At 50.3% G+C, this 12,684-nt stretch overlaps 1 protein-coding gene across 1 annotated transcript in view; it reads left to right on the forward strand.

Moving 5' to 3' along the window:
* Positions 1-413: 413 nt before the first annotated feature.
* LOC134983541 (zinc finger protein 585A-like) overlaps positions 414-12,684 on the forward strand; it is a 174,550-nt gene continuing 162,279 nt past the window's right edge. Inside the window, exons 1-3 of the mRNA XM_063949197.1 lie at positions 414-898; positions 6,229-6,307; positions 6,426-6,523. Coding sequence (XP_063805267.1) covers positions 6,274-6,307; positions 6,426-6,523 — 132 coding nt within the window. The 5' untranslated portion in view covers positions 414-898; positions 6,229-6,273. The remainder of the gene's footprint in view (positions 899-6,228; positions 6,308-6,425; positions 6,524-12,684) is intronic.

The following is a 12,684-nucleotide window of genomic DNA, read 5'->3' on the forward strand; positions in this document are numbered from 1 at the left end:
CACAAAGTTATAAAACAATATTGGCTAAAATTACCTTCCGGCTGTGTGTATAAGGTGTATATGTAACATAAATGCATTATGTGCTTAGACTTGGGTCCCATCACCATGATATCTCATTATAGTATGCAATTATTCCAAAATACGGAATAATCCGATATCCAAAATACCTCTGGTCCCAAGCATATTGGATAAGGGATACTGTGGGGATTGAAAATATTGCTCAAAATCTAGGATGTATTAAAGCAGAGACCATAATATCCCTGGCATGTGTAACAGATGATAATTGGAGCAGTATGAAGCAAATGTATATCAGACTCTTGGGAGTGTCACAGTGACATAACATATCTATAATAATAATACAGGAACATGACTGGGGAGGTGAGGGGATCTGGGAGCATCACATTTACATTACTTATATCTATAGTAATAATACAGGAACATGACTGTGGAGGTGAGGGGTGACATCACTTATATCTATAGTAATAATACAGGGACATGACTGGGGAGGTGATGGGATCTGGGAGTGTCACTATGACATCACTTATATCTATAGTTATAATACAGAGATATCACTGGGGAGGTGAGGGGATCTGTGAGCATCACAGTGACATCACTTATATCTCTAGTAATAATACAGGGACGTGACTGGGGAAGTGAGGGGATCTGGGAGTATTTGCAGCGATATTGATGTCTCCCCATTTTGCAGGGTTACACAGTTGTGAAGAAGATATCTGGTGAGTGTGAGACACCCAGCAGCCATCCTCGTGTGTCAGGCGGACTAAGCAGGACCCACAGCCCCATCACAGTGCCTCCACCTCACTCACTTATACATGAGAGACACAGTGACCAGAAGATCCTGGAACTCACCAACAAGATCATTCAGCTGCTGACTGGAGAGGTGACTGCCGGGAATGGGACATTATACAGTAACACCAGGGGATGTGTCTGGGTGATGACTGGAGAGGTGACTGCTGGGAATGGGACATTATACAGTAACACCAGGGAACATGTCTGGGTGATGACAGGAGAGGTGACTGCTGGGAATGGGGCATTATACAGTAACACCAGGGGATGTGTCTGGGTGATGACTGGAGAGGTGACTGCTGGGAATGGGGCATTATACAGTAACACCAGGGGATGTGTCTGGGTGATGACTGGAGAGGTGACTGCTGGGAATGGGACATTATACAGTAACACCAGGGGATGTGTCTGGGTGATGACTGGAGAGGTGACTGCTGGGAATGGAGCATTATACAGTAACACCAGGGGATGTCTGGGTGATGACTGGAGAGATGACTGCTGGGAATGGGGCATTATACAGTAACACCAGGGGATGTGTCTGGGTGATGACTGGAGAGGTGGCTGCTGGGAATGGGGCATTATACAGTAACACCAGGGGATGTGTCTAGGTGATGACTGGAGAGGTGACTGCTAGGAATGGTGCATTATACAGTAACACCAGGGGACGTGTCTGGGTGATGACTGGAGAGGTGACTGCTGGGAATGAGACATTATACAGTAACACCAGGGGACGTGTCTGGGTGATGACTGGAGAGGTGACTGCTGGGAATGAGACATTATACAGTAACACCAGGGGACGTGTCTGGGTGATGACTGGAGAGGTGACTGCTGGGAATGGGACATTATACAGTAAAACCGGGGGATGTGTCTGGGTGATGACTGGAGAGGTGACTGCTGGGAATGGTACATTATACAGTAACACCAGGGAACATGTCTGGGTGATGACAGGAGAGGTGACTGCTGGGAATGGGACATTATACAGTAACACCAGGGGACGTGTCTGGGTGATGACTGGAGAGGTGGCTGCTGGGAATGGGACATTATACAGTAAAACCGGGGGATGTGTCTGGGTGATGACTGGAGAGGTGACTGCTGGGAATGGTACATTATACAGTAACACCAGGGAACATGTCTGGGTGATGACAGGAGAGGTGACTGCTGGGAATGGGACATTATACAGTAACACCAGGGGATGTGTCTGGGTGATGACTGGAGAGGTGACTGCTGGGAATGAGACATTATACAGTAACACCAGGGGACGTGTCTGGGTGATGACTGGAGAGGTGACTGCTGGGAATGGGACATTATACAGTAAAACCGGGGGATGTGTCTGGGTGATGACTGGAGAGGTGACTGCTGGGAATGGTACATTATACAGTAACACCAGGGAACATGTCTGGGTGATGACAGGAGAGGTGACTGCCGGGAATGGGACATTATACAGTAACACCAGGGGATGTGTCTGGGTGATGACTGGAGAGGTGACTGCTGGGAATGGGACATTATACAGTAACACCAGGGAACATGTCTGGGTGATGACAGGAGAGGTGACTGCTGGGAATGGGGCATTATACAGTAACACCAGGGGATGTGTCTGGGTGATGACTGGAGAGGTGACTGCTGGGAATGGGACATTATACAGTAACACCAGGGGATGTGTCTGGGTGATGACTGGAGAGGTGACTGCTGGGAATGGGACATTATACAGTAACACCAGGGGATGTGTCTGGGTGATGACTGGAGAGGTGACTGCTGGGAATGGGGCATTATACAGTAACACTGGGGGATGTGTCTGGGTGATGACTGGAGAGGTGACTGCTGGGAATGGGACATTATACAGTAACACCAGGGGATGTCTGGGTGATGACTGGAGAGATGACTGCTGGGAATGGGGCATTATACAGTAACACCAGGGGATGTGTCTGGGTGATGACTGGAGAGGTGGCTGCTGGGAATGGGGCATTATACAGTAACACCAGGGGATGTGTCTAGGTGATGACTGGAGAGGTGACTGCTAGGAATGGTGCATTATACAGTAACACCAGGGGACGTGTCTGGGTGATGACTGGAGAGGTGACTGCTGGGAATGAGACATTATACAGTAACACCAGGGGACGTGTCTGGGTGATGACTGGAGAGGTGACTGCTGGGAATGGGACATTATACAGTAAAACCGGGGGATGTGTCTGGGTGATGACTGGAGAGGTGACTGCTGGGAATGGTACATTATACAGTAACACCAGGGAACATGTCTGGGTGATGACAGGAGAGGTGACTGCTGGGAATGGGACATTATACAGTAACACCAGGGGACGTGTCTGGGTGATGACTGGAGAGGTGGCTGCTGGGAATGGGACATTATACAGTAAAACCGGGGGATGTGTCTGGGTGATGACTGGAGAGGTGACTGCTGGGAATGGTACATTATACAGTAACACCAGGGAACATGTCTGGGTGATGACAGGAGAGGTGACTGCTGGGAATGGGACATTATACAGTAACACCAGGGGATGTGTCTGGGTGATGACTGGAGAGGTGACTGCTGGGAATGGTACATTATACAGTAACACCAGGGAACATGTCTGGGTGATGACAGGAGAGGTGACTGCCGGGAATGGGACATTATACAGTAACACCAGGGGATGTGTCTGGGTGATGACTGGAGAGGTGACTGCTGGGAATGGGACATTATACAGTAACACCAGGGAACATGTCTGGGTGATGACAGGAGAGGTGACTGCTGGGAATGGGGCATTATACAGTAACACCAGGGGATGTGTCTGGGTGATGACTGGAGAGGTGACTGCTGGGAATGGGGCATTATACAGTAACACCAGGGGATGTGTCTGGGTGATGACTGGAGAGGTGACTGCTGGGAATGGGACATTTTACAGTAACACCAGGGGATGTGTCTGGGTGATGACTGGAGAGGTGACTGCTGGGAATGGGGCATTATACAGTAACACTGGGGGATGTGTCTGGGTGATGACTGGAGAGGTGACTGCTGGGAATGGGACATTATACAGTAACACCAGGGGATGTCTGGGTGATGACTGGAGAGATGACTGCTGGGAATGGGACATTATACAGTAACACCAGGGGATGTGTCTGGGTGATGACTGGAGAGGTGTCTGCTGGGAATGGGACATTATACAGTAACACCAGGAGATGTGTCTAGGTGATGACTGGAGAGGTGACTGCTGGGAATGGGGCATTATACAGTAACACCGGGGGATGTGTCTGGGTGATGACTGGAGAGGTGACTGCTGGGAATGGGGCATTATACAGTAACACCAGGGGATGTGTCTGGGTGATGACTGGAGAGGTGGCTGCTGGGAATGGGGCATTATACAGTAACACCAGGGGATGTGTCTAGGTGATGACTGGAGAGGTGACTGCTAGGAATGGTGCATTATACAGTAACACCAGGGGACGTGTCTGGGTGATGACTGGAGAGGTGACTGCTGGGAATGAGACATTATACAGTAACACCAGGGGACGTGCCTGGGTGATGACTGGAGAGGTGACTGCTGGGAATGGGACATTATACAGTAAAACCGGGGGATGTGTCTGGGTGATGACTGGAGAGGTGACTGCTGGAAATGGTACATTATACGGTAACACCAGGGGATGTGTCTGGGTGATGACTGGAGAGGTGACTGCTGGGAATGGGACATTATACAGTAACATCGGGGGATGTGTCTGGGTGATGACTGGAGAGGTGACTGCTGGGAATGGGACATTATACAGTAACATCGGGGGATGTGTCTGGGTGATGACTGGAGAGGTGGCTGCTGGGAATGGGACATTATACAGTAAAACCGGGGGATGTGTCTGGGTGATGACTGGAGAGGTGACTGCTGGGAATGGTACATTATACAGTAACACCAGGGAACATGTCTGGGTGATGACAGGAGAGGTGACTGCCGGGAATGGGACATTATACAGTAACACCAGGGGATGTGTCTGGGTGATGACTGGAGAGGTGACTGCTGGGAATGGGACATTATACAGTAACACCAGGGAACATGTCTGGGTGATGACAGGAGAGGTGACTGCTGGGAATGGGGCATTATACAGTAACACCAGGGGATGTGTCTGGGTGATGACTGGAGAGGTGACTGCTGGGAATGGGGCATTATACAGTAACACCAGGGGATGTGTCTGGGTGATGACTGGAGAGGTGACTGCTGGGAATGGGACATTTTACAGTAACACCAGGGGATGTGTCTGGGTGATGACTGGAGAGGTGACTGCTGGGAATGGGGCATTATACAGTAACACTGGGGGATGTGTCTGGGTGATGACTGGAGAGGTGACTGCTGGGAATGGGACATTATACAGTAACACCAGGGGATGTCTGGGTGATGACTGGAGAGATGACTGCTGGGAATGGGACATTATACAGTAACACCAGGGGATGTGTCTGGGTGATGACTGGAGAGGTGTCTGCTGGGAATGGGACATTATACAGTAACACCAGGAGATGTGTCTAGGTGATGACTGGAGAGGTGACTGCTGGGAATGGGGCATTATACAGTAACACCGGGGGATGTGTCTGGGTGATGACTGGAGAGGTGACTGCTGGGAATGGGGCATTATACAGTAACACCAGGGGATGTGTCTGGGTGATGACTGGAGAGGTGGCTGCTGGGAATGGGGCATTATACAGTAACACCAGGGGATGTGTCTAGGTGATGACTGGAGAGGTGACTGCTAGGAATGGTGCATTATACAGTAACACCAGGGGACGTGTCTGGGTGATGACTGGAGAGGTGACTGCTGGGAATGAGACATTATACAGTAACACCAGGGGACGTGCCTGGGTGATGACTGGAGAGGTGACTGCTGGGAATGGGACATTATACAGTAAAACCGGGGGATGTGTCTGGGTGATGACTGGAGAGGTGACTGCTGGAAATGGTACATTATACAGTAACACCAGGGGATGTGTCTGGGTGATGACTGGAGAGGTGACTGCTGGGAATGGGACATTATACAGTAACATCGGGGGATGTGTCTGGGTGATGACTGGAGAGGTGACTGCTGGGAATGGGACATTATACAGTAACACCAGGGGATGTGTCTGGGTGATGACTGGAGAGGTGACTGCTGGGAATGGGGCATTATACAGTAACACCAGGGGACGTGTCTGGGCGATGACTGGAGAGGTGACTGCTGGGAATGGGATATTATACAGTAAAACCTAGGGATGTGTCTGGGTGATGACTGGAGAGGTGACTGCTGGGAATGGGGCATTATACAGTAAGATCGGGGGATGTGTCTGGGTGATGACTGGAGAGGTGACTGCTGGGAATGGAGCATTATACAGTAACACCAGGGGACGTGTCTGGGTGATGACTGTATCACTGTGTGTGTCAGGTTCCTATAAGGTGTCAGGATGTCACTGTCTATGTCTCCATGCAGAAGGGGGAGTATATAGAGGAACACAGGGGTCTGTACAAGGACGTGATGATGGAGAATCACCGGCCCCTCACATCACTGGGTAAGAGGAGACTGTCATGTATTGTACAGGGGAGAGCAGGTATGGGGGCCCCTATATACACACATCACCTGATAATCACATATATACACTGTACTCAGTCACTGTGTGTCTCCTACAGATGTGCCCAGTAACAGAGATACCCCAGAGAGATGTCCCCGTCCTCTGTATTCCCAGGATTGTACAGAGGAGAATCACAGGATCCCACAGGAGGGTCAGGTAGGTGGGATTTAGGGTCTCCCCAATATACCAAAGTGACTGTCACTATATGATCTGTAGAGGAGCTGTGTGTATTATACACTGATATTATACTGTTTCACCTCAGTTTAATCACTATGTAAATGCCATTGTATTTTCTGCTGCGGGGTATACTGGGCTCCACAAGGATTAACATCGGGTGTAGAGTAGGATCTTGATCCGAGGCACCAACAGGCTCAAAGCTTTTGACTGTTCCCAAGATGCACAGCGCCGCCTCCTCTATAGCCCCGCCTCCTCTATAGCCCCGCCTCCTCTATAGCCCCGCCTCCGTGCACAGGAGCTCAGTCAGTAGGTTGGAGTCTTGCAGTAAGTAGGCACATAACAGGGGTGCTGCATTAGGCAGCCTATTGATGGGTTTATTGTAAAGGAAAAGACTGAAGATTCTTCTGACAGAGTAACAGGGCTGCAGCCGGCAACGTCTCACAGACGTCCCTGACTGCAGCTCCATCACCCCCAGCGGCGCTGTATACTCCCGCGCCCTAATTGCCGGGTCACTGCAGCGGAGGCTCCGGTTCTTTCACAGCATCAGTCACACACTCGCCGCCGTCCTACCGGATCGTGGGGCCGCAGGTACGGGGGAGGTAAGGGGTCTCTCTGGCCACACTTTACCGCGATCCAGCGATCTAGTAAAGGGTATTTCACTCAGCGGGCTATTCCTATATTGCTGTACCTGAGGGACTAAGTGTCTCAGATTTCTTTCTGTATAATATATGATTGTATCACAAGATATACTTGCTGTGTATTTTTCCTTGTGATTTATAGTCACCATATTGATTTATATCTCTTGAACTCCCGGTTTGTGCTGTCATAGTCACATCACCAAGTGTTCTGGCTAGGTATATTCCTGCTACACCTTGTGACTGTTGATTTAAAAGGAAGGAAGGACCAGACAGGAGGCATACTTACACCTTGACAAAGACCCCAGTTAGGGGAAGAAACGCGTTGGTGGTGGAGGAGGCGACCCGCTCTTTGCCACACAGGTGAACTGCCGAAAGCTCTGACGATCCTTGAGGAGGGATACCGTGGGATTATTTGTTCTGAGCGTGATTTGAACTGTCTACACCACAGTTCAGATTATACTGGTAATTATCCGCTGTTAACTATTGACGGGAAAGCCACCTCCCTAAAAAGGAACTATATTATGCCATGCACTGCACTTTTATGTTCATCATAGAACCAGTTTAATTGTTGTCTGTCTATTTGTGTATATTAAAACGATGTTACACTATATACTTTCCATTTTTTTCTTTTTGCATACCTTGTATATCCTAAACGGAAAGGGTTAATGCGAATGAGCCATCCTATGGAACATTGGAAAAGCGCTGGTTAAGTGTATACTTCAATTTTTGTTTGCTATCTATATTCTTGGTGGAGTTTAAAAGGGATACCTCTAGAAGTGTTACACTGACTAGCAGCTATCTTGCACACGGGACGGCTTTTCTAACCTTTTTGCTGTTTACACCTTGTACCAGGTTGCCCAATATTGTGCACGCTCTTATGTCTGCTACACGTGGCAACGACGCTGGGGCTTCTCCCACACTGCGTGGTAGTGAGACCGCAGACGTAATGGAGGAAATGGTTGTTCCTCTGCTCTACAAGTAACTACCGTCACCTCCCTGAAGGAACCGATGGATAGACGTGTGGAGGGTTGTTTAAAAAGCGATTTATACCCTAATGGGGGCTGTGCATAGGCCAACCATTGCAGCAACTTGGGCTGCTGAAGCTGTTGAGGCGTGGGCTCAGGAGCTTGAGGCGGAACTGCCTTCCATGCTCCACAATGTCTCTCGTATATTACCACGGCTTCTCTATACCTTAAGGAGGTGGCCTCCGATGCCAGGGTGCTCGAGACCAAGTCTGCTACTACGTCTGTCTTGGCAAGACTTATCCTTTGGTTGAGATTCTGGTCGGTGGATGTGGATTCCAAGAAAACCCTGGAGGTGCTTCCTTTCAAGGGAGACATTCTCTTCGGAGAAGACCTCAATAAGATTGTGGCTGATCTGGCTACTGCTAAAACTGCTTGCCTACCTAGTACGACTCCTTCCGCACAGAAGGCTAAAAGTACTTTCCCTCTGCCCTTTCGTCCTCCAGGAAAAGCAAAAGGTCAGGTGTACCCAAAGCAAGCTCGTGCTTCCAGACCTGCCAAGCCCAGACCGAAGAGTGCCTGGGCCGCCCATCAGCCTGCTTCCATAATTGAAAAGCCTGCCACATGATGGGGCGGGCCTCCCACTGGGGGATCCCAAGGTGGGGGGCCGACTTCTAGCTTTTGCCCAGGAATGGTTGCAGACCACTTCGGATAACTGGGAAAGGGAAGTCGTCACTCGAGGTTACGCCATACCCTTCAAGAATCTTCCCCCTCATTGATTTTGTTTGACAGATGCGCCTCTGGATCCGGCAAAAGCAAACACTTTGTATTCGGTGGTGCGCTCCCTCCTGTCCACCGGAGTGGTGATACAGGTGCCTCTAGCTCAAAGGGGCAACGGGTACTATTCAATGCTGTTCCTAGTCCCGAAACCGGACGGGTCCTCACGGCCCATTCTCAATCTGAAGTCCTTTATTAAGCATGTGCGGGTCTCCAAGTTTCGTATGGAAACTCTGCACTCTATTGGGGTTCACTACGGTATGCCGGCGGTCGGGATCCCGGCGGCGGTATACTGTGCGCCGGGATCCCGACAGCCGGCATACTGAAGACATCCCCTCTATTGTTCTGGCCTTGGAGCCTGGGGACTTTATGGTCTCCCTGGACATACAGGATGCCTTCCTGCATATTCCTATTGCGGTATCTCATCAGCAGTACCTGAGGTTTGCGGTGGGCAACCTACATTACCAATTTCGGGTGTTACCCTTTGGTTTGACAACGGCTCCCCAAGTTTTCACCAAAGTTATGGCGGTCATGACAGCTTCACTCTGCCGTCAAGGGGTCAAGATCCTGCCGTATTTGGATGAATTTTTGATCCTGGCGAATTCCCCAGATCTTCTCCTGTGTCATCTCGATCTGACGGTCCAGTGCATGAAAGCCCACAGGTGGCTGATCAACTGGAAGAAATCCTCCCTGGTTCCTGCTCGGAGTATGGTACACCTGGGAGCGTTATTGGACACTCACAACCAGCGGTTGTTCCTGTCTCAGAAGAAAGTCCTGAAACTTCAAGACAGGATTCAATGCTTCCTATCTCGTCCGCAAGTGTTGATTCATTCGGCAGTGCAAGTGCTAGGTCTCATGGTGTCGGCTTTCGACATGGTGGAGTATGCTCAATTCCATACTCGCCCTCTGCAAAAGTTGATTCTGTCAAAGTGGGACGGCCTGCCTCACTGGATCAGGTTTCACATGATCTCCTTGTCTCCGGGGGTCCGCCTGTCACTGAGCTGGTGGCTCCAGGACCAATGGTTGTGCAGGGGCCGTTCCTTCTGGATATCCAACTAGGTCCTGCTAACGACGGATGCCAGTCTAAGAGGTTGGGGAGCAGTGTTGGAACAGCACTCTCTTCAGGGTCAGTGGACCAAGGAGGAGTCTCTACTCCCGATAAATATTCTGGAACTGCGGGCAGTGTTCAATGCATTGACAATGGCCCAGCATCTCATACAGAACAGACCTGTTGAAGTACAATCGGACGCCACCACGGTGGCGTACAGCAATCAGGGCTGCACTCGAAGCCGCATGCCATTGAGGGAAGTATCACAGATTCTTCAGTGTGTGGAACGTCATCTGCCAGCCATATCGGCAGTGTTCATTCTGGGGGTCCTAAACTGGGAAGCAAACTTTCTCATTCGTCAGGACGTACATGCCAGAGAGTGAAGCCTCCATCAAGAAGTGTTTCAACTCCTCGTGGACAAGTGGGGCCTTCCAGATGTGGACCTGATGGCATTTCAACACAATCACAAGGTTCTGGTCTTCAGAGCAAGGACAAGGAATGCTCAAGCTGCGCTCGTGGACGTTCTTTCAATACCATGGAACTTTCAGCTACCGTATGTGTTCCCTCCGGTGTCACTCGTGCCCAGAGCAATACAGAAGTTCAAGTAAGAAGGCGGAAACCTGCTTCTGGTTGCTCTAGCGTGGCCCAGATGGCACTGGTTCTCCGATCTACTGGGTCTCTCGTGGGATCGTCCCCTTCTACTTCCACAACGACTGGACCTCCTCGTTCAGGACCCTTGTGTTTACCAGGATTTGGCCTGTCTGTCTTCGACAGCGTGGCTCTTGAAGCTTTCGTCCTGAGGGCCAAGGGTGTTTCTGAGGTGGTCGTTCAAACTGTGTTGAAGGCCCGTAAGCCGGCTTCTGCTCGGAACTACCATAGGGTCTGGAATGCTTACTTCACTTGGTGTGCGTCTCATAATCATGACGTTTTCAAATTTAGTGCGGCCAAACTATTGGCCTTTCTACAACAGGTCCTGGACTTAGGCCTGCGTCTAGCCTCTCTCAAGGTTCAAATCTCTGCCATCCCTCAAGGTTCACATCTCTGCTTTGTTGGTTTGGTTTCAGAGAAAGATAGCTACCCTACCAGATGTCCATACATTCTCTCAGGGTGTGCTGCGGATTCAGCCTCCATATGTGCCACCTGTGGCCCCTTGGTTTTGGAGGCCTTGCAGGAGTCTCCGTTTGAGCCTCTTGCCTCTGCTGACCTTAAGTGGCTGTCCCTTAAGGTCCTCTTCTTGCTGGCGATTGTTTCAGATAGAAGGGTATCGGACTTGGGTGCCTTATCCTGTAAGTCTCCCTATTTCATTTTTCACTGTGACCGGCCGGGTTATTTGCCTATGGTGGTGTCTTCCTTCCACCTTAACCAGGAGATTGTGGTTCCGGCATTTAATTCTCCTGAGTTGTCTTCCAAAGAGCGGTCTTTGGATGTGGTACGGGGTCTCCGTATCTATGTGAAGAGAACTGCCTCTTTTAGGAAATCTGATTCTCTTTTTGTGTTTGGTTTTCACAAACGTGGCTGGCCTGTTTCCAAGCAGACTTTGGCCAGGTGGATTAGAATGGTGATTGTAAATGCTTATGTACAGGCTGGTCGTCCGGTTCCTGCTACTATTAAAACCCATTCTACTCGGTCGGTTGGACCTTCTTGGGCGGCCCACCATGGTGCGACCCTTGAACAATTTTGCAAGGCGGCAACGTGGTTCTCTGGGAACACGTTTATAAGGTTCTATGCCTTTGATTCTACCGCCTCCCAGGATGCTTCCTTTGGACACCGGGCTCTTGTGCCCACTACAGTGCTTCCCTCACATAAGGAACTGCTTTAGGACATCCCCGATGTTAATCTTTGTGGAGCCCTGTGTATCCCGCAGCAGAAAACAAGATTCATGGTAAGAACTTACCGTTGTTAAATTTGTTTCTGCGAGATACACTGGGCTCCGCAAGGCGCCCACCCTGACACACTTAGCTTCTTTGGGTTGGTATTGGCATAGCCGCTGTCACCCTTTCCTGTGGTGAGTGTGCGGTGTACTTGGCTACGAGCGATTGTCGTCTCTGATACCTGCTACTGCATTGAGCTGATTAACCAAACTGAGCTCCTGTGCACGGAGGCGGGGCATATAGAGGAGGCGGCGCAGTGCATCTTGGGAACAGTCAAAAGCTTTGAGCCTGTTGGTGCCCCGGATCAAGATCCTACTCTACACCCGATGTTATCCTTGTGGAGCCCAGTGTACCGCGCAGAAAGAGATTTAACAACGGTAAGTTCTTACCATAAATCTCGTTATTTCTCTGACGTCCTAGTGGATGCTGGGAACTCCGAAAGGACCATGGGGAATAGCGGCTCCGCAGGAGACTGGGCACAACTAAAGAAAGCTTTAGGTCACCTGGTGTGCACTGGCTCCTCCCACTATGACCCTCCTCCAAGCCTCAGTTAGATTTCTGTGCCCGGCCGAGCTGTGCGCCATTGCTCCTCATACACACTTCACACTCCGGTCACTGAGGGTGCAGGGCGCTGGGGGGGGGGGGCGCCCTGAGCAGCAATAAAAACACCTTGGCTGGCAAATATATCACAATATATAGCCCCAGAGGCTATATATGTGATAAATACCCCTGCCAGAATCCATAAAAAAGCGGGAGAAAAGTCTGCGAAAAAGGGGCGGAGCTATCTCCCTCAGCACACTGGCGCCATTTTTCCCTCACAGCTCCGCTGGAGGGAAGCTCCCTG

This window comes from Pseudophryne corroboree, assembly GCF_028390025.1.
Source record: "Pseudophryne corroboree isolate aPseCor3 chromosome 3 unlocalized genomic scaffold, aPseCor3.hap2 SUPER_3_unloc_17, whole genome shotgun sequence".
Classification (NCBI taxonomy): Eukaryota; Metazoa; Chordata; class Amphibia; order Anura; family Myobatrachidae; genus Pseudophryne; species Pseudophryne corroboree.